Source organism: Megalobrama amblycephala, linkage group LG15, assembly GCF_018812025.1.
Source record: "Megalobrama amblycephala isolate DHTTF-2021 linkage group LG15, ASM1881202v1, whole genome shotgun sequence".
Taxonomy (NCBI): domain Eukaryota; kingdom Metazoa; phylum Chordata; class Actinopteri; order Cypriniformes; family Xenocyprididae; genus Megalobrama; species Megalobrama amblycephala.
The window spans coordinates 30,094,003-30,116,176 of record NC_063058.1 but is presented as its reverse complement, the minus strand read 5'-3'; the positions used below and the strand labels follow the sequence as shown (position 1 = coordinate 30,116,176).

Genomic DNA, 22,174 nt, shown 5'->3' with positions numbered 1-22,174 from the left:
ACTCGTGCACGAGTATTGGAACACGAGTGTTTACCACCGGCATTCGCTGTGTCGTGTTAGTGGATTCATTATGTCGGACTCACCGCAGGTAACTCATAATCTGCAGTTGTTACTCCTGTCTCCTGACAAAAACATTGCATGCGGCGCCTGTGAAGTGTGGAAAGTTACTGGAGAGCGCAGCCGCGCACGTCTCTCACAAGGAACGTCATGGCAGTGATTGACAAGCCAGAGGGCCAATCATTTACGCGATGATCACGTAAACGATTGGCTGATGTTTTTAAGGGCCTACCTCGTGCACAGATGATGTATATTAATATTATTCCTTTCAGTGCACCTAATAAATAGTCTTTTATCAGTTAGTAAAGACAGTTTCAAGTAATATTGCAAAAATGTATAAAACAAAACATCCTCTTTAGCACCTTTAAATTGGATATGTAATTGTCAACCTTTTATATTAGGGTGACCAGACGTCTCCGTTTTCCGGGGACAGTCCAGGTTTTTGGTGCTCCGTCCCCGACTGGAGCTGTCCCCGGAAATGTCCCCGTTTTATATCTCGTTCCAAATAATCTGTAAACATATTGCAAAAAACTCTGGCCAGCATACAACATAGAGGTTTCTTAATAGTGCTGTCAAAATATTTTTTTTTCTAAACATATGTTTCTATTAAAATAAGTTAAACAGTTCAATACCGCTTTTCTACAGTATCCATATACACCGGCAGTGAGTTCACGCGCACCGCAGTTGAACACAGACACGCCTCCTGTCACTCACTCAGAGCAGAGCCACGCCTCCTGTCACTCACTCAGCGCAGAGCCACGCCTCCTGTCACTCACTCAGAGCAGAGCCACGCCTCCTGTCACTCACTCAGAGCAGAGCCACGCCTCCTGTCACTCACTCAGCGCAGAGCCACGCCTCCTGTCACTCACTCAGAGCAGCGGCAGGCCTCCAGACTCTCCTTCGGTCCGGTTGAAGGGTTTTTGTTATGATATAACAACTGATATGACAACTTCAGCACATGTGTCAGCTAAACATTCATTCAGTGTTTCCCATTAATGACCCTGTGCGCCGCCACCGTTTCATAATGAACCGAAAAATGTAAACATAAATGGTCTGTACGTTGTATTTTGCCAACGAACTAAAATCTAACCTGTGATGGCTTTGTGCCTTTATAAAACAGCAAAAGACAGTGACTGTGTCTGTGCTGCGTGTTTTAAAGAGAATTGCGCACTTTGCTCACACGATCAGCTGGCGATTTGATCAAAATTAAAGCTCAAGGATTTATCTTAGAAATTGGCTACAAACTATTATTTTAATTTCCCTATACGTTGTGTAAAGTAGCCTAACTAAAAATATGTATATATTTTACAGTGCATTTGTTACAATAACCGATATGGATTATTGTCATACGAATAATTATATATGCCTAAAACATTATTATTTTATTGTAATGTGACCAGAACATGTATCTTCTGATGAAATTCAAATAATGACTACGCCACCCTGGGTTTTACACCCAAGGAAATAGTGAAAAAGGACACAACCCACTGAGCAAATTACGTCCAGAAGACGTCTTTTTGAGGTCTTGTCTCAGGTTGAAAAGACGTCCACTGAGGGGCCAGAATGAAAGTTTTTATGACGTCTTTTTTTGACGTCTTCTGGACATCCGATATAGACGAACACGCATAATCACCAAAGGAGAAAAAGCACAATTTTTAAGCCACCATCGACATGAGTGTTTGCTTTAGTTGGGCTCTTGACCCTTGCCTTATTAATATTAGAGTTTGTTTGGGCAGTTAACTGAGTCATAACAGCCAGGGATTCTGGGAGCCACCAATCAAAATTCATCCATGGCTCCCATCATGCATTGCTGCATGAATAAATTATGAGCTTAATTGTCTTAGTAATTTCCTTTATTCTCATATTTTATTTTGTTCTGTTTATGTGACTTTTTAGTAGCTTGTTTTCTAATGTTCAGAGTTAATCTGTTGATCAGAATTTGTTGCTTGTCACCGTCATTGAGATTCACAGGCTGATTCTTGATGTCTGTGTGTGCCTAAGAGAAAATTTTTTTTATCATGTGAAATCCTTTATATTATATTGATAAAGCTGATCTTCTGCTGTTAAATCACAGTGATGCTGTAATCAATAATATAAATCTAACTCACAGATTGGGCTCTAGATGAGTTCAGTGATTCAGGTCAAATAATGATTATGTGAAAACATAACCAACACCTGATCATTTTTCTCTGCTTGTCTGGCTGTTTTGCCTCAGTTAAAATAGCCCAAACAAACTCTAATATTAAGAAGGCAAGGGTCAAGAGCCCAACTAAAGCAAACACTCATCTCGATGGTGGCTTAAAAATTGTGATTTTCTCCTTGGAAGGATTCTGTGTGTTTGTCTATATCGGATGTCCAGAAGACGTCAAAAAAAGACGTCATAAAAACTTTCATTCTGGCCCCTCAGTGGACGTCTTTTCAACCTGAGACAAGACCTCAAAAAGACGTCTTCTGGACGTAATTTGCTCAGTGGGAAGTTTGGTGTTGCAATGAAAAGAGATACGTGTAGTCCAATTTAAATCAACAAACTTTTATTCATATAAATACAGAAAATGAATCACGTCAGAATCATCAAATTCATCATATAAAAATGATACGTTTATTATAACAATCTTAAAACTCAGAGGTAAAAGATCATTTCTATGAACATCTGCACAAGGCCTACTCACAACCAATGAAAAAGAAAAGGAAACAAAAAAAAGAAAAATTGGACCTTCCCCACCAAAATATATATTTAACAAACAAATTAATTACCAAAATAACTACAAGGCTAAAGCTTACCTTAGGGGTGGCAAACTAACGAAAAGAAAGCGTGCTCTCAACCACACGTGCACAAAGCAAGCAATAGGAAGAGGTGCTCACAACCGTGTGTTTCACCCAGGTGACTAGCCTCCCCCTCAGCACACTCAGCCCTGGTTCAACTAGAAAAAGAGGAAAGAAAATTAGTGGGTCCAGTACAATAACAATCAATCAATCAATCAATCATTCAACATAAGAAAAAGGCCATACAATAAATACCGAGTTGACAATGGAATTCAGCGTCCTACCTCGCTCCGGGAATACGCCCGAAACTACATAAACATCACAGAGGTAAAGGACGTGCAACCAACACAGCATATAAACGGCCCGATGCCAACTAATCGCACCCAGATCTCGACACAAATAACAAAAATGAAAACACAATCATTGTATAATTAAAGGGGGGAAAAATCATAATAAACCAAACTCAGAAAAACAGCAGCACGACCCGCTATTCACCACATGACCTGCGGGAGGCTGCAAAACATTTAACCTTAAAATGTACAACATTTTCTTCCGGGGGGCATTTTACAAATTCCAGTGGGAAATAACGTTGCCTACATTTTATGAACTTTACTCAAGAATACCACAACAAAGCTCCTTTCATGTCAGTAAAGCTGTTAACAGAAAATTAAAATGTCATTGGACAAAAGTTGTAATTTCGTACAGTATAAACAGCTTGTGAAAATGAAAATATAAAATTCAGTAATAAATGTCGCAAATATTATTTGTGTTATTTAACTCATATTTTGTAATGTGATTTTTCAAAATAGTGTAATAGTTTTATAGTTGTAGTTAGGCCTACCGGCTAGTTATTTTGGTGAATTGTATTAAAACCAGACCAAAAATCCTAATAATAAAATTAAATCATAATATTTATTAATGTAAAATATGGAACCCACAACAATAAAAAAAAAGATTTTTGCACCCTACCCGGCCAACACAGAACGTTCTACAATTTTACATCTTTAAACGTTCTGTAGCTAAATGTTAGGACAAACGTTCTTAAAATGTTTATGGAACGAACGTCCTTAACACAAAAAAATTCAAGCCCTTTTTTAAAATGTACGAATTTGCAATATAGTAAAATTCCATCAAACTGAATTGAATAATCCTTACATATTCATATTATGTAATTAAGAATTTTAAATTATTTTTTTTTTTAAATGAGTTTAAAACATTTTGTATAATTCTTAATGGAACAAGGGAATGGACCATATACAGTTGCAAGAAAAAGTATGTGAACCACTTGCAGAATCTCTGAAAATGTGCAAAATTTTAACAAAATAAGAGAGATCATACAAAATGCATGTTATTTTTTATTTAGTACTGTCATGAGTAAGATATTTTACATAAAAGATGTTTACATATAATCCATAAGACAAAAAAAAAAATAGCTGAATTTATTAATATAACCCCATTCATAAGTATGTGAATCACTGATTCTCAATACTGTGTGTGGTTACCTCCTGGATGATCTATGACTGTTTTTGTGTTGTGGGATGGTTGTTCATGAGTCTCTTGTTTGTTCTGAGCAGTTAAACTGAGCTCTGTTCTTCAGAAAAAATCTCCAGGTCTTCCGGTTTTCCAGCATCTTTTGCATATTTGAACCCTTTCCAGCAGTGATTGAATGATTTTGAGATTCATCTTTTCACACTGAGGAAAACTGAAGGACTCAAACTCAACTATTAAAAAAGGTTCAAACATTCACTGATGCTCCAGAAGGAAACATGATGCATTAAGAGCCAGTGGGTGAAAACGTTTGAACAGGATGAAGATGTCCAAATTTTTCTTATTTTATTGAAATATCATTGCTTTTCATTTAGTACTGCCCTCCGGAAGATACTTGCATGTTTCCCAGAAGAAAAAATAAGTACAATTTACCTTGATATTCAAATTCAAAAGATTTCACCCCCAACTCTTAATGCATCGTGTTTCCTTCTGGAGCATCAGTGAATGTTTGAACCTTTTCAGTTGAGTTTGAGTCCCTCAGTTGTCCTCAGTGTGAAAACACAGATCTCAAAATCATAGTGTCACTGCTGGAAAGGGTTCAAATATGCAAAAACTGCTTAAAAACTGAAGAATCTGCAGGACCTGGAGGATTTTTCTGAAGAACAGAGCTCAGTTTAACTGCTCAGAACAAACAAGAGACTCATGAACAACCATCACAAAACATAAAAACAGTCATAGATCATCCAGGTAATCACTCACAGTATTAAGAGTCAGTGGTTCACATACTTTTGAATGAGGTCATTTGAATAAATTCAGGGGTTTTTTTTCTTGTGGGCTATAAAAATCTTTTATGTAAAATATCTTATTCAGGTCAGTACTAAACAAAAAATAACATGCATTTTGTATATCACATCACTTATTTTGTTAAAATTTTTCACATTTTCACAGATTCCGCAAGTGGTTTACATACTTTTTCTTACAACTGTACTTACAGAAGTAGGCCTACGCCCATTACAGTTGGCATTACACTATTTTTACAGGTTTGTGTGTGTATGGATTTGAACATTTTACATTCAGTAACACAATTAGACCCAAAAATAAACCTTGCAGTTCTTCTCTTGAATATTTTACTCCACACTGAGTTCCAGACCGCCGCGCGCAAAGCCGGACTACCCCAAATATACAGCGCAGGCGTGCTGAGCGCGTTAAATCGCGCCATAATAGCGAAAAGATTCGTGGCTTCATTTTTGAACCTCACCCCGTTCTTAGTCACATATTTTACAGAGATGTTCACAAAAGACGGAGCCCACAAGATGAGAAAACAAATGACCACAAAAACGATGATGCGCAGCGATTCTTTCTTGTTCTCCTTGTCGCTGCTGGGCGGCTCTCGGCTGAGCTGATGCCTCGCGATCATGTACAATTTGATGGTCATTAACACTTTGATGGCCACGATCACCTGTAGGACTATGACCGCAAACGCGTTAATTTGCGCGGCAAATGCAACTGGCACGACACTTTGAACAGTAAGAAGTGAATATGTATAAATCCAACAGAGCACGCAAACGCCAATCACGACCCCGCGTGCGATGTGCCGCTTGTAGAAGAAGGGGTGACACACAGCCAGGTATCTGTCAAACTGCGCAAACAAAAATGTCAACACGTTCACCCCTAGAAATGATGGTAAAATGTAATAAGTGCCGTTTCGGGACGGGTAACCCTCCTGGACGTCAAACAGGCCGAGGTAGAAGACAGAGCAGCCGGTTAACGTGTCACTGATGCTGGTGTTTAACATGAAGATGAAGCGGTTCTGGGAGCGCAGGGCTCTGGTGCTCATGATGCCGATGACCACTGACCCTGCCAGGAGAGCCGACCCTGTGGCGAACAGGATATGAAAAATGAATATTAAATAATCTTCAGGACGCGAGAAGTCAACCGAGAGTGGAACGGTTAGGTTAAAGGTGAGCATTGTAATGTGCCTTTAGTTGATGGAGGACACTGGTGCTGATTAAAGAGTGTTTAAGTAGATGAGGCTCAATCCCATGAGACTGAAAGACGAATTATTCAGATAATGTCAAATGGGAATAGTCTGCACTAGAGATTTTTATTTGCTTGCTGTCAGAGACTCTTGTGCTGCGTTTGATAGGAGAGATTTTGGGCCTGCAATAAGAGATTAGTGGATCATGCATGATATTTTGATCCATAATAGTAGCCTTTTTCATAAAACGGCCAAATATATGAGATATTTTTAAAAACAGTTTGGGCTCCGCCTCCGTAAAATGGCAAACACTTTCACGCATAGAGGTCACAGTGGACAACTAAAAAGCATATTTTTATGTATGTATGGGTTTTGATGGCATAGTTGGACATCAACCTGTACAGTGGACACTAGTGCAAAGATGTTGTATGTGGAATTTTTTCCCTCTGAACCAAGATGGCCGACGAAAATGCCAAGTTGCTCCAGAATATCAATCATTTCCTTCTATCCTAGGAGACTCTTGCAGGTAAAATAAATAAATAAATAAATTGTAGCGTCAAGTAACATCTGAATCATATCATTGTTAAATTTTCCAAGTACTGATTTTAGATTACAATTCATACTATTACTGTGACTGTTGTTCTTGAAAATACTTCATCTGCAGTAACTTTAATTTAACTGCTGTAATTTGTAGTTACATCAAAAATGTAACGTGATTACATTATGCATGTTACTTGTAATCCTTTACTTGTAACGTGTTACTTTACTCGTTACCTCAAAAAGTAATCTGATTACGTAATGCACGTTATTTGTAAAGCTTTACTTGTTACATCAAAAAATAATATGATCATGTAATGCACATCACTTGCAATGCATTACTTCACTTGTTACATCAAAAAGTAATTTGACCACATAATGCACGTTACTTGTAACGTTACTTTACAGATTACTTTACTCGTTACATCAAAGAGTAATCTGATCACATAATGCACGTTACCTGTAATGCATTACTTCTCTCCTTACATCAAAAAGTAATCTGACCACATAATACACGTTACTTGTAACGTTACTTTACAGATTACTTTACTTGTTACTTTACTTTTTGATGTTCATTCTTTTTTTATCCCAATTAATTTTTTTACCCCATTAATTTCTGACCCTGCTTTTGTTTCATCGCGACTTCAAAATTGTAGTTGCTTTTGTACATCAAATGTTTGATTTGTGATTGTTTTCAGGGTGTTTAAGGGCAGCGATGATGTCCGTCTTATGCGTCTCGCCTCTCCAGAGTCACGAAGTCCAGACACCAATCAGGGTCCAGCGCGGTCTGTAACTCCGCCCACCGCTGCCGAGCCAGACACGACTCAGAGCGGGCCGAGCAGAGAGACGACAGAAGGCCTTGTGACCATGATGAGGTGTGTTTGTGGTTTGTTTCTGTTAATGATGTGTGCATTTTTTTGTGTGTGAATTTCATCCCTACATTCATGGTTTGTTTGGCACAGGACGTTGCTACGGTATTTTTTCCCTCCGGATTTCCAAATCCCTAAAGATTCTGTGAACACTATGAGTGCTGAGGACCTTGTGGCCTGTCCCATCGTGAGTACAGACCATAGTCGCTGCTGCACGGAAGCTTTTTAGAGATATTTATATCAAACCTTAATTATTTGAGTACCTTGTGCATTGCAGAAAGAGTACTTCCAGCAGTATGAGGCCGGACTGCAGAGTCTGTGTAATTCCTACCAGACTCGGGCGGAGTCACGGGCACGAGCCGTGGAGGAGAAGAGCAGCGGGGCAGAAGCCAAACTCAGAGAATCTGAAGAGAAACTCCGCAAACTCAGAACCAACATCGTCGCTCTTCTGCAGAAAGTCCAGGAGGTCTGAAACACGCACACTTTCAATTTACTAAGCTGTTTAAACTCCTGTTTAGAATTATCAGTGGGAAAAGAATGTTTGGAAGTTCATTTGTTCATGTGTGTATTTTGTTCCACAGGACATTGAGATCAGCAGTGATGATGAGCTGGACGCCTACATTGAAGATTTGGTCACAAAGGGAGAGTGAAACCCTGCATCTCCTCCGTATTATCCTCATTCTCACTCCCTACATTTGTGTTTCATGCATACTAAGAGTTTTAGCGGAAGACTGGAGATGATTGCTGGTCGGCCGCATCTTCATCCCTATATACTGTGACAGAACTCTGTAATGCAGCAAGAGCTTCATTGCCAACTTCAACACAGTTTTCAGTTCAAAACGCCACTCAGGCCATCAGCTCAGCCTTGGAGCAGATTGAACTTGTGGGCTGCAGGTAATGAGAGATTTAAATAGTTTCGTAGAACCTGCAGTTTAACAGCTTTGTTTGGTTTTACTCTACATAGCGGTTTTGAGTTCATGTTGGCTGTTTTTTAGGGTCTCGGTGTTGTAAAGCTTCATTCTCAACCCAATTTTATGGAAGAGTCCTCAGCTGTTCTCACAGCTCGCATTGACTCCTTTCAAAGCCGTTTGACATTTTGAGTTTGAAAATGGACTTTATCTTGCTGCTTTGTGATCCATATTGTCTCAAGTTTTGAGTTACTTCCTGATTCGTTTTCCATTTATTTGGATGTGATATTCAGTTCGTGTTGTATTATTTTTAACCTTTCAGTTTCCGTTTTTTGGAATAAACACTGATCTGATGCTGTTAACCCCTTCAGTTACAGTATTTAGTCTTCATCTTTATATCTGAGAATATTTTTTAAAAAGTTTTATTAAAACAGTCCAATAAAGTTTAGGATGTACACATGGTCTTATTCTGTTTGTTTGGAAAAAACAACTTTATGGTCTTGACTTGTAACTAATTTAGTTTATTCATTTAATACATAATTCACTGAAATGGAAAAAAATGTATATTAAATACACAGACTTGACTTTCAGTAATTTGCATTTTGCATAGCTGCTAGTAAATATATTGAACATAAATGTTGAAACTGAATGTGATGACCTCTATTACTTGATATTTATAAATAGAGAAAGAAAAAAGTGCTTACATATGTAAACATTCAAATAGGTCAATTATTCACCGAAAATGTCGTTCTGAAATGAAAAATCAACGTAGATCCCTGGAGGTTTTTTGTATGGGGTGTAGTTTCAAGACGATTTAGTTAAATTAGATTGTAATTGTCAACCTTTATATTAAATTTCTTATCGATATATTTTTTTCCTTAATAATTCAAAATGGCGCGCTTGCCTCCGGCAGGTCGCGCACAAGAATTTGTTGACAGGAATGGCGCGAATTTATGAGGTAACGTTATTTCACAACTTAGTGTATAAATAACCTATGAAATGTTAAAATAATATGAGTAATAATATAACTTTAAGGGACAAGTTACCCACAGCTAAGCTTGGATGAGAGGAAATCCTTGTCATAACTTGACAATATATTGTGAAAATACGTGAAATTTGGCATTACAGATCAAGAAGCCTGTTAGAGTCAAACCTATTTTATGTTATTATTAGCTGCTCTGTTGCAATGGCTCGGATCATTTCAATGTTTCAGCAGATAATCGAGAGAGTAGTTTTCAGTGTTCATGATTCTCTTGAACTCCGAGTGATGCTGAGAATTCTCTCTCCTCCCTTCTTGGGTTTCACATGGCCAGAGTCCACCCTGTTTCAAAAGACACCCACAAACGCATAAGGTTGCATACTAGCATATTAGCTTGATTATTAAAATATTAATAACACTGACAAAGGGAATGTGTAACAAATTAGTTAATGTGTTATGTGCTTTCAGATTCATACAGCGGGGTTAAAAAGTCTGAGACCAAACTGAACAACTTTTGTTGTGTCAGATTTTTGCACCCCAGCAAACACAGAACGTTCTACAATTTTACGTTTTTAAACGTTCTGTAGCTAAATGTTAGGACAAACGTTCTTAAAATGTTTATGGAACGTTAGAACATCGTTCCTGGAACGTCCTTAACAAAAATACTTACGAATTTGCAATATAGTAAAATTCCATCAAACTGAATTGAATAATCCTTACATATTCATATTATGTAATTAAGAATTTTAAATGATTAAAAAAAAAAACGTTTAAAAAAAGTTTAAAACATTTTGTAATGGAACAAGGGAATGGACCATGACAGGTTACATATAATGTTTGTTAAAAGTCATCAAGCATTTTAGATTGTAAAATAGAACTACAGTTGTAAGAAAAAGTATGTGAACCACTTGCAGAATCTGTTAAAATGTGAAAAAATTTAACAAAATAAGAGAGATCATACAAAATGCATGTTATTTTTTGTTTAGTACTGTCCTGAGTAAGATATTTTACATAAAAGATGTTTACATATAGTCCACAAGAAAAAAAAAGTATGTGAACCATTGATTCTTAATACTGTGTGTGGTTACCTGGATGATCTATGACTGTTTTTTTTTTTTGTTGTTGTTGTGTGGTTGTTCATGAGTCACTTGTTTATTCTGAGCAGTTAAACTGAGCTCTGTTCTTCAGAAAAATCCTCCAGCTCCTGCAGATTCTTCAGTTTTCAAGCATTTTTTGCATATTTGAACCCTTTCCAGCAGTGACTGTATGATTTTGAGATCCATCTTTTCACACTGAGGACAACTGAGGGACTCAAACTCAACTATTAAAAAAGGTTCAAACATTCACTGATGCTCCAGAAGGAAACACAATGCATTAAGAGCCAGTGGGTGAAAACTTTTGAACAGGATGAAGATGTCCAAATTTTTCTTATTTTATTGAAATATCATTGCTTTTCATTTAGTACTGCCCTCTGGAAGATACTTGCATGTTTCCCAGAAGAAAAAATAAGTACAATTTACCTTGATATTCAAATTCAAAAGTTTTCACCCCCCAACTCTTAATGCATCGTGTTTCCTTCTGGAGCATCAGTGAATGTTTGAACCTTTTCTAACAGTTGAGTTTGAGTCCCTCAGTTGTCCTCAGTGTGATAAAATGGATCTCAAAATCATAGTGTCACTGCTGGAAAGGGTTAAAATATGCAAAAAAAATGCTTAAAAACGGAAGAATCTGCAGGACCTGGAGGATTTTTCTGAAGAACAGAGCTCAGTTTAACTGCTCAGAACAAACAAGAGACTCATGAACAACCACACAAAACACAAAAACAGTCATAGATCATCCAGGTAACCACACACAGTATTAAGAATCAGTGGTTCACATACTTTTGAATGGGGTCATTTGAATAAATTCAGCTTTTTTTTCTTGTGGGCTATAAAAATCTTTTATGTAAAATATCTTATTCAGGTCAGTACTAAACAAAAAATAACATGCATTTTGTATGATATCACTTATTTTGTTAAAATTTTTCACATTTTCACAGATTCCGCAAGTGGTTCACATACTTTTTCTTACAACTGTACTTACAGAAGTAGGCCTACGCCCATTACAGTTGGCATTACACTATTTTTACAGGTTTGTGTGTGTATGGATTTGAACATTTTACATTAAGTAACACAATTAGACCCAAAAATAAACCTTGTAGTTCTTCTCTTGAATATTTTACTCCACACTGAGTTCCAGACCGCCGCGCGCAAAGCCGGACTACCCCAAATATACAGCGCAGGCGTGCTGAGCGCGTTAAATCGCGCCATGATCGCGAAAAGGTTCGTGGCTTCATTTTTGAACCTCACCCCGTTCTTAGTCACATATTTTACAGAGATGTTCACAAAAGACGGAGCCCACAAGATGAGAAAACAAATGACCACAAAAACGATGATGCGCAGCGATTCTTTCTTGTTCTCCTTGTCGCTGCTGGGCGGCTCTCGGCTGAGCTGATGCCTCGCGATCATGTACAATTTGATGGTCATTAACACTTTGATGGCCACGATCACCTGTAGGACTATGACCCCAAACGCGTTCATTTGCGCGGCATATGCAACTGGCACGACACTTTGAACAGTAAGAATTGAATATGTATAAATCCAACAGAGCGCGCAAACACCAATCACGACCCCGCGTGCGATGTGCCGCTTGTAGAAGAAGGGGTGACACACAGCCAGGTATCTGTCAAACTGCGCAAACAAAAATGTCAACACGTTCACCCCTAGAAATGATGGTAAAATGTAATAAGTGCCGTTTCGGGACGGGTAACCCTCCTGGACGTCAAACAGGCCGAGGTAGAAGACAGAGCAGCCGGTTAACGTGTCACTGATGCTGGTGTTTAACATGAAGATGAAGCGGTTCTGGGAGCGCAGGGCTCTGGTGCTCATGATGCCGATGACCACTGACCCTGCCAGGAGAGCCGACCCTGTGGCGAACAGGATATGAAAAATGAATATTAAATAATCTTCAGGACGCGAGAAGTCAACCGAGAGTGGAACGGTTAGGTTAAAGGTGAGCATTGTAATGTGCCTTTAGTTGATGGAGGACACTGGTGCTGATTAAAGAGTGTTTAAGTAGATGGGGCTCAATCCCATGAGACTGAAAGACGAATTATTCAGATAATGTCACATGGGAATAGTCTGCACTAGAGATTTTTATTTGCTTGCTGTCAGAGACTCTTGTGCTGCGTTTGATAGGAGAGATTTTGGGCCTGCAATAAGAGATTAGTGGATCATGCATGATATTTAAATCCATAATAGTAGCCTTTTTCATAAAACGGCCAAATATATGAGTTATTTTTAAAAACAGTTTGGGCTCTGTAAAATGGCAAACACTTTCACGCATAGAGGTCACAGTGGACAACTAAAAAGCATCTTCTTATGTATGTATGGGTTTTGATGGCATAGTTGGACATCAACCTGTACAGTGGACACTAGTGCAAAGATGTTGTATGTGGAATTTTTTCCCTCTGAACCAAGATGGCCGACGAAAATGCCAAGTTGCTCCAGAACATCAATCATTTCGTTCTATCCTAGGAGACTCTTGCAGGTAAAAAAAAAAATAATAAGTAAACTGTAGAGTCAAGTAACATCTGAATCATATCATTGTTAAATTTTCCAAGTACTGATTTTAGATTACAATTCATACTATTACTGTGACTGTTGTTCTTGAAAATACTTAATCTGCAGTAACTTTATTGGCTGTAAATGTATTAAAATGTAATTTGTAGTTACATCAAAAATGTAACGTGATTACATAATGTACATTATTTGTAATGCATTAATTTACTCGTTACATCAGAAAAGTAATCTGATTACATTATGCATGTTACTTGTAATGCATTACTTGTAACGTGTTACTTTACTCGTTACTTCAAAAAGTAATCTGATTACGTAATGCACATTACCAAAGTCCCTTTAAGACAAGTCATTTCACTCGGTGGCCATCTTTGAAACACCTCTCGGCCATCCTGGGCATCATGCAGCTCCTATCACTTTGAATGGGGAAACATCAAATTCTCCAAAGCTGTTTACCAAGCTTTCGATTAAATTTCATCTTTGTAATCACCAATGAATTCTGACAACTGTCATATAATTTTTTTTCCCAAACGCTCGAATCATGACACAAAAAACGCGTATTTTTCAGGCTGGATCAATCTAATGCGCATGCGCAGACCTAAATGCGCGTCTCTGTTTCTATAGAAACCGGTGCTTCTAACAGCCGCTGCAATGATGCGATGACTTTACCAGTCGGCGATTGGCTTATTTAGAAGGCGGGACTTATTCCGCCATATTGCGCGTTTCACTTTCTCCCATTCAAAACAATACGAGTGACACGTCTTGTGTTATTCTATAGTCTTTGACGTTAGTTGTAAAGCTTTACTTGTTACATCAAAAAATAATCTGATCATGTAATGCACATCACTTGTAATGCATTACTTCACTTGTTACATCAAAAAGTAATCTGACCACATATTGCACATTACTTGTAACGTTACTTTACAGATTACTTTACTCGTTACATTACTTGTTACATCAAAGAGTAATCTGATCATGTAATGCACGTTACCTGTAATGCGTTACTTCTCTTCTTACATCAAAAAGTAATCTGACCACATAATGCACGTTACTTTTAATGTTATTTTACAGATTACTTTACTCGTTACTTTACTTGTTACATCAAAGAGTAATCTGATCACGTAATGCACGTTACCTGTAATGCGTTACTTCACTCCTTACATCAAAAAGTAATGCGATTACGTAATGCACGTTACTTGTTACATTACTTTACAGATTACTTTACTTGTTACTTTACTTTTTGATGTAAGGAGAGAAGTAACACATTACAAGTAATGTGCATTACGTGGTAACATTACTTTTTGATGTAAGGAGAGAAGTAGCGCATTACAAGTAACGTGCATTACGTGATAACATTACTTTTTGATGTAACGAGTAATGTTATCACGTAATGCACGTTACTTGTAATGTGTTACTTCACTCCTTACATCAAAAAGTAATCTGACCACATAATGCACGTTACTTGTAACGTTACTTTACAGATTACTTTACTCGTTACTTTACTTGTTACATCAAAGAGTAATCTGATCATGTAATGCATGTTACCTGTAATGCATTACTTCTGTCCTTACATCAAAAAGTAATCTGACCACATAATGCACGTTACTTGTAACGTTACTTTACAGATTACTTTACTAGTTACTTTACTTGTTACATAAAAAGAGTAATCTGATCATGTAATGCACATTACCTGTAATGTGTTACTTTACTCCTTACATCAAAAAGTAATACGATTACGTAATGCACGTTACTTGTAACATTACTTTACAGATTACTTTACTTGTTACTCTACTCGTTACATCAAAAAGTAATGTGATCACGTAATGCACGTTACTTGTAATGCATTACTTCTCTTGTTACATCAAAAAGTAATGCGATTACGTAATGCATGTTACTTGTAATGCTTTACTCCCAACATTGCTCATTTCAGATGAAATTTGAAAACACCTGATCGCTAGTTTTTCCACAGTCTGAAAACATCAATAGATCAATGTAGATATATGATTTTGTGGTTTGTTAAATACACACAGTATTCCTGTGTTATTACTGTATTATGTTTAATACTCTATCTCTTCAGAATAAACCGAAAACGCATACTGTCCACTCAAGTGGACATCTGAAAATCTCTAAAATAGATTCAAGTCATTTATTTTTTTTGTATTTATTTTATTTTTTTTCTATTGCATTTTATTACTCATGGTTATGTGCGCTTATATCTGTATGCAAACAATTAAAAAAAACAGGCCTGAAACCTCCAGGAACCTGTGCCACGTGAGTCCCGGTGAGTTCATTAAAAACGCCCCGCGCGCGCGTCTGAGTTCAGTCGCGCGCTCTCATCGTGAGCGATGTCTGAGCTCCATTACATCTGTATTCACTCTGATCACTCATGAATATTTCCCAGAGTAGTGCGGGTCTTGGCACCGTGCTGCCTCTAACTAGTTTCGAGAACGTGCTTTTGTTTCTCTTCAATGTAATTCACGCCACCGCCATCATTTTCCTCAACGTGTCCGTGTTTCTGTCCATCGTGATGAACAGATCCCTGCGCAGCGAGAACCGCTTCATGTACATGCTCAGCACGTGTCTCAGTGACATCTGCTCGGGCGTCTCGTATTATTATGTTGGAGTTCTGGATGTGCGCGATTATTATGACTCTCCGACTCGCACTCTTTACATCGCGCCCGTTTTTCTGGGTCTGTCCTTTATGGCGATTCTGGCCGCGCAGGCGGACCGTTACCACGCGGTCTCGGCGCCTTTCAAATACTCGCAGCGCATGACCCGAAACAGAACCCTGCTGGTGATTCTGGCCTACTGGCTTTACACTTTTTGGATTGTGTCTGTTAATAATTTGGTGACTGTGGGGGTCGCTAAGAAAGTGACGGGCTATTGTACTTTTGTGGCGAACATATTTTCCGTCATTATCATGATTGGTTTGAACTTCAAGCTGTTTTTCATCGCCAGATTTCAGCTAGAACGCGAACCGCCGAGCGCGGAACGGGACAACAAGCGCGCGTCCATTTACCTCATCATAATAGTAGCCATGTGTTTTCTGATCGCGTGGTTGCCATTGTTTATTAATGTAATTGTGTGCGTTTTTTGGGGGCCCGCGTGCTATCCGTTTAAAAATGATGGCACAGACCCTGTGCGCATTTTGGCACGTCTCAATGCGATCATCACACCCTTATTGTATATCAGGGGCTGTACTGCACTCAGGAACACCTTGCTAAATAAAGTCTGGAGAACACAATGCTGCAGGATGAAAGGGTAAATCAAACACACATGCACTTTAGTGTTCTCATGGAGAATGTGGGTCTAGAAAAGTCATGAAAAAAAGTTTAATACTGTGAATATACTCAGCTCAAGATTGTTGAGTGCAATCTCTATAAAATGATAAATTAAATCCTCGTGGAGTAATGACGAGTGACTTGAAAAGTCATGGAAATTCAAGGGTAAAAAGGTGTGGTGCTGCAAACCTGCAATCTAGAATAACCCTACGATCGCAGTTCATTTATTTTTTGATTAAGCATATCCTCATAGCCATATTTTCTCCCATTATTTTGCTCTTCCCGATGATCAAAGTGAAACTTTTTCATGTTTTCTTTAAATGAAACTGTTGCACTCACATGTTTGGCATATTATGGCAAAAGTTCTCTCATATTTTCTCAGAGTGAACCCACAGAATGTAAAGAAGACTGAAGATGAGATGTTGCAGTGATCTTCAGGATGTGGCAAACCCAAACCATACATATATTCACTACATATGTGTGAATCTAAAACATAAGAAAAATCTAAAATAAGCTAAAATCAGGAAACTGACTCCTTTTCCATTTGACATGTCTGCTGTACAATGTCTTGATTGAAAATGGTAGCTTTTAATTGGGGCAAATGTACTATTGCTAATTTCACTTTCTTATGAACTAACTTATTGAAGGCCTATAATAAAGTGCCACAAGCTATAAGAGTGATGAGAGATTTGCTTTTTCTCTGAATGTATCCAAAAGGCAATGTACTTTTTTATCCACTGTTGTTTTAATTCTAATAGCTTCTGCAAACTAAAGTATGATAATCATTTTAAAACGTTTTATTATAAATTGTAATTTTATTTAAAAATGTAAAACATTGTATGTGAAATAAAACTGAGAAATCCAAAATGTTAAAAAAAGTTCACAGATTCTTCATCAAAATAAAAAAAATGTTTTTGCAGAAAAGTGTTTATTTTAGATGGCACTATATGACGTCTTGTTCCTGTTCATCCAAAACACTTTCACAAACCTGTTAACCTCCGTTTGCCTCAAATTAACTCAGAAATACAAAAATATGCTCATAAAATCCTGAAATTAATGCAATGTTTAGGCTATAAGTTGCACTTTTTATTTACTGTATGTCTGAATTTGTTCAGCTCTACTCATCACCAAGCGCTGGTTTCGTGTGTTAGTAAAAAGTAAAAACTGAAATATCATGCATTATTTCCTCTAATATCATGAATTCCCAAGTGAAAAAAGTATGCTAAGTATACTTGCAGCCAGACTAATTGTCAGTATATTTCAAGTGTGTTAATGATTAGTTAACTTAAAGTGTGCAATTTTGAAACAACTAATTTTGTACTAAGTATATTTTATGTATAAAATATTATGTATAAAATATTTTTGTATAAAAACACAAATTTAAGTACAGTATATTTAGTGTACTTTTGTGTGCTAAATTGGAACAACTTCAAGTATACTTAGTACACTTTAAGTATATGCCAGTACAGGGACTAATTACATGCTTGATTAGTGATATTAAAGTGTACTTAATTAGTGTTATAAGTATACATTGTGTAATAAGTATATTTTGTGTTATAAATATATTTAGTGTTATAGGTATACTTTTTTGTGATTTAAGTACAAATTAATTACGAGTGTCTTCTGAACACACAAGCAATATACAATGAATATATCATTTTACAGGTAATAGTATATACTGTATGCTCAGTACCTTTGGCTTATTCCAAATACTAAAAATTACACGCTTTGCAGTCAATAACAATACACTTTGTTATTACTTATACTTTGTATAATATAGTCAACATTTGAAGTGGATCAAAACCTTTTAATGAAAGTTGTCCTAAAACCTTCTCCTTATTACAACTTTGCTAAACCTTTTTGATCCACTTCAGATGTTGACTACTTTGAATTACATAATCTCACACAATACAGTATTATAATTGTGCTACTATTTAAGTACAGTTTAACACATTTTCTCAAAGTTGAATGCATTTGTTTTCAAGGCCATTCAAATAAATAAAATGTAACAACATCACTAATGAAGAGACATATTTCATTGACAAATTCAATGGTTTTTATTTAAACTTAACATGGTTTCAGCAAAACTTACAATGTTTTTTCATTAAAGAAAAAAAAATTATTGGACCAATGGTGACCCTCAATACACAAATACAAATGACACATTATATTCCATTTTCTGATGATCTTCTCATTATTGTGTCTGATGGCCGCTTACACAGAGGCAGTGAACGAAGAAACTTGTGAAGAACAGCATCTGTTAACAGAATATATAAAAGATATGAGGTCAGACAGCATGTTCAACTCTTTATTCACATTTACAATAGTCTGTCTGAATCCTACATTGAACCAATACTACTTTTGAACAGTAAATGAGGATTAGCAGCAGGGAACTGTATCAGTATGGCATGTCGATATTGTTTTCAGTACATAGTCAAGCATACAACACTTTATGATTTAATATCGTACAGAATACGGCCGATTTGACCAATCATATGAACGGGGCGTTTTGGTGCGCATACAAACACGTGCCATATACCACCACACACAAACTCAAAAATGAGATATCAAGCCAAAATATCGCTCTTTGTTTGTTAAAGCAAAAAAAAAAAAAAAAAAAGTTTGTTGACTGGTAGACTACAACTTACCTCCAAATAGCAGTACTTTTCTCCGGTTCTTTCAGGATCGCGTAGGCTATTAAATTCCTAGCCGGTGGTCATCGCCATCAAGGTCAGGCTGTGATGTCACTTGATTGAACTGGTCAGAATTATCAGGACTGAGTGATGTATTGCGCTTTCAGTGTTTTATTAAATAAATTATACATTGCGACATTATACTTCACAAGAAAACCCCCTGAGAGACTGAGCGAGGGGGATTCAGACGAGGACCGTGACGTCAGCAGCTCTGATTGGCTGAAGGCAGTGACCAACAAAATCTTATTGGTCACAGACCAAGTTGAAGAGACATTTGAATTCCGATAAGTCTCAAGTTTAAAGGTGCTCTAAGTGATCCTGGGCAGAGTAATTTCCTGTTGACGTTCGAAGTGTTGTCAAACAAAACCGAGGCTAGCTAGACCCTCCCTCCTCCTCCTCCTCCCCCTCCCCTCCCTGCTTCCTGAAACAGTCATGAACGTGCATTTAAAATCATTCTTGTCGGTTATTGGCTGGAGCATGTTTATTATGATTCATGGTCCAGGCTGCACCAGTTTGTTTTTATTGCCGTTTTCGGAGCTTGTGGCGACTACAGAGACCGCGTTTTTTTACAGTGTGTTCAGGGGACAGGCAGCAAGCGGATAGTGAGGAGATGTTTGTGTCACAGTTCCCGTGTCTCCCGGACTCCATTACCCATGATCCTCCTGTTCTCCACACCTGCACTCACTTCCCTCGTCTTCTCCCCATCATCACGGATCACCTGCACCTGGACTCTATCATCATCACTGCCTTTATAATGGACTCACTCCCTTCACTCCCTGTCCGTTCTCTGTTGTGTTAAACGTGTATTGTGTGTATATCTCTCCTTCGTTGTTATTAAACCTATTATTGTGGATTTCCGTGTACGCTTCATCTCTCCAGCATACACCTGTGACAGAAGAACGGACCTAAACCGCCGGACATCCACTAAAGAAATGGCAAACACCTCTCGCCAGGCAGAGAACCAACTATGCAGTCTGCGGCAGAACGGCAGGCCGTTGGAGAGGTATGTGGAGGAGTTTCTGGAGGTTTCTTATCTAGTGGGCTGGCCTGATGCCTGGATCAGTGCTGTTTTTCTGATGGGACTGGACAAGGACATTATTCGCTATAGCGAACCTGCCTGTAATTTCTCCCTAGTCAATTCTGTAAATCTGATTCTCTTTTTAAATGGTTCTAATTTCGAAGTAGATGAAATTAAAAAGAACCAGCATTTTCCTTGTCCAGCCCCATCAGCAGCTCATCAGGTCTCGCCAGCTCACCTCACCCCAGAACCCTGCACATACCGCTTCAACGGTTCTGTCCGTTCCTGGCCATCCCCAGCTCCAGTCTCCTCCGAGTCCGCTCCAGTTTCCACCGATCCTGCGCCAGTACCTGTGGGGCAATTAATTGAATTTGAGGGGATGGACTGGACCCCTCTTCAAGCCGTCGAGCCCTCTGCTGCCGCCGCCAACGAGTCCGCTCCAGTAGCTGCCAACGAGTTCGCTCCAGTAGCTGCCAACGAGTCATCTCCAGTCTCAGCCGCCGAGCTAGTAGCCCCTGCTGAATCTGTGTCCCCTCCCTGCCTCCCTCTCCCACCTCCTCCCATCTGCCTCCATACATCATCTCCGCTCCTTCCTGTCAGCCCATTAGCTCACCCTCAGGCTACAACTACCACGAGGCCAGGGGTTCCTAGGTCTCCACCTCCAGCATCCTCGACCAGGACTCCACCTCGGCCCGTTGGTCCATTAACTCCTCCTTGGCTCCAACCTCCCTCATCTCCACCGTGGCCCATCAGTCCACCAGTTCCGCCAGACTCCATCCTTCCTCCGGTTCCGCATTGGTCGTTCGTCGGCCTGCCCTCACCTCAGGACTGCACTCCTCCGATTTCACCTCGTCCCTTCGTCCCCCTGGTTCCGTTGGCTTCCTCACTCCCTCCTGCTCCACCTCGGTCGGCTGTCGTTCTGGCTCCTCTGCGGCCTTCCGGAACCCCACCTGCGCCTCGGTCGTCTGAGCAGTCGGCATCGCCATGTCCCGCCGAACCCTCAGCACCGCCTGGGCTCGTCTACAATTCGGCTACAACGCCTGACCCACCATGGCTGCCCACATCCTCTGACCTGCCATGGTCGCCTTCAGCCCCCGACCCGCCATGGCCTGCCGAGATCCCTGACCCGCCGTGGCCTGCCAAGACCCCTGACCCGCCGTGGCCGCCCACGGCCTCTGACCTGCCATGGCCGCCTTCAGCCCCTGACCCGCCATGACCTGCCGAGATCCCTGACCTGCCATGGCCTCCTTCGGCGCCTGACCCGCCATGGCTGCCTTCGGCCCCCGACCCGCCTTGGTCGTCCACGACCTCTGATCTGCCCTGGAGACCTGTCCAGGGCGCCCACCCCCCCTCCCAGTTGTTCCATCTACGGCACGAGGACACACCTACCGGGAGGGGGAGGTACTGTCACAGTTCCCGTGTCTCCCGGACTCCATTACGCATGATCCTCCTGTTCTCCACACCTGCACTCACTTCCCTCGTCTTCTCCCCATCATCACGAATCACCTGCACCTGGACTCTATCATCATCACTGCCTTTATAATGGACTCACTCCCTTCACTCCCTGTCTGTTCTCTGTTGTGTTAAACGTGTATTGTGTGTATATCTCTCCTTCGTTGTTATTAAACCTATTATTGTGGATTCCCGTGTACGCTTCATCTCTCCAGCATACACCTGTAACAGTTTGCTGTATGTGACAAAAAAATGTTTTGGCCTAAAAACACGTGACATCACTTAGAGCACCTTTAACTACTCAACATATGTAATGTTACTTGTGCTGCTGGTGTGTTGTTCAATATAGATTTGTGTGTACAATTGTAAAATGATTCTGCCAGTGTAAACTTGTTAAACATATTTGGAAATTGTAGGCTACACTGCATATAAAAATGGGCTTTCAATGCATTAGTCATACTGAAATAAATAAGCACAAGTAATAAAATGAATTCCAAGCATGAATAAGTAAACTTAAAAAATATACTAAAATTT

The 22,174-nt window shown here is 39.1% G+C and overlaps 4 protein-coding genes across 8 annotated transcripts; 2 read left to right on the top strand and 2 right to left on the bottom strand.

Moving 5' to 3' along the window:
* Positions 1 to 2,571: 2,571 nt before the first annotated feature.
* On the bottom strand, positions 2,572 to 6,277 carry LOC125247813 (G-protein coupled receptor 15-like). 3 transcript variants are annotated; one of them, XR_007180180.1, is made up of 2 exons: positions 3,067 to 4,148; positions 2,572 to 2,978 (listed from the first exon to the last, which is right to left on the bottom strand). XR_007180180.1 is itself a non-coding variant. In XM_048159311.1 (2 exons), exons 1-2 carry the CDS (start codon positions 6,275 to 6,277, stop codon positions 2,975 to 2,977), a joined length of 870 nt encoding a protein of 289 aa, XP_048015268.1. In that variant the 3' UTR covers positions 2,580 to 2,974. The 3 variants fall into 3 exon arrangements, 1 of the variants encoding a protein (XP_048015268.1); XR_007180179.1 differs by having other exon boundaries at positions 3,105 to 4,148; XM_048159311.1 differs by lacking the exon at positions 3,067 to 4,148 and adding an exon at positions 5,412 to 6,277 and having other exon boundaries at positions 2,580 to 2,978.
* LOC125247814 (ATPase MORC2A-like) lies at positions 2,995 to 9,055 on the top strand. 3 transcript variants are annotated; one of them, XR_007180181.1, is made up of 6 exons: positions 6,700 to 6,812; positions 7,522 to 7,698; positions 7,786 to 7,879; positions 7,970 to 8,158; positions 8,274 to 8,586; positions 8,688 to 9,055. XR_007180181.1 is itself a non-coding variant. In XM_048159314.1 (5 exons), the coding sequence occupies exons 2-5, from the start codon at positions 7,553 to 7,555 to the stop codon at positions 8,340 to 8,342; spliced, it is 498 nt and encodes a 165-aa protein (XP_048015271.1). In that variant the 5' UTR covers positions 2,995 to 3,147; positions 7,522 to 7,552; the 3' UTR covers positions 8,343 to 9,055. The 3 variants fall into 3 exon arrangements, 2 of the variants coding, with proteins under 2 accessions (XP_048015271.1, XP_048015270.1); XM_048159314.1 differs by lacking the exon at positions 6,700 to 6,812 and adding an exon at positions 2,995 to 3,147 and having other exon boundaries at positions 8,274 to 9,055; XM_048159313.1 differs by having other exon boundaries at positions 8,274 to 9,055.
* Positions 9,056 to 9,191: 136 nt separating this feature from the next.
* Positions 9,192 to 12,796, bottom strand: LOC125247593 (G-protein coupled receptor 15-like). Its single transcript, XM_048158972.1, has 2 exons — positions 11,773 to 12,796; positions 9,192 to 9,921 (listed from the first exon to the last, which is right to left on the bottom strand). The coding sequence occupies exons 1-2, from the start codon at positions 12,636 to 12,638 to the stop codon at positions 9,843 to 9,845; spliced, it is 945 nt and encodes a 314-aa protein (XP_048014929.1). The 5' UTR covers positions 12,639 to 12,796; the 3' UTR covers positions 9,192 to 9,842.
* Positions 12,797 to 15,442: 2,646 nt separating this feature from the next.
* LOC125247531 (galanin receptor 2a-like) lies at positions 15,443 to 18,098 on the top strand. Its single transcript, XM_048158881.1, has 2 exons — positions 15,443 to 16,457; positions 16,860 to 18,098. The coding sequence occupies exons 1-2, from the start codon at positions 15,583 to 15,585 to the stop codon at positions 16,906 to 16,908; spliced, it is 924 nt and encodes a 307-aa protein (XP_048014838.1). The 5' UTR covers positions 15,443 to 15,582; the 3' UTR covers positions 16,909 to 18,098.
* The last annotated feature ends 4,076 nt before the right edge of the window (positions 18,099 to 22,174 follow it).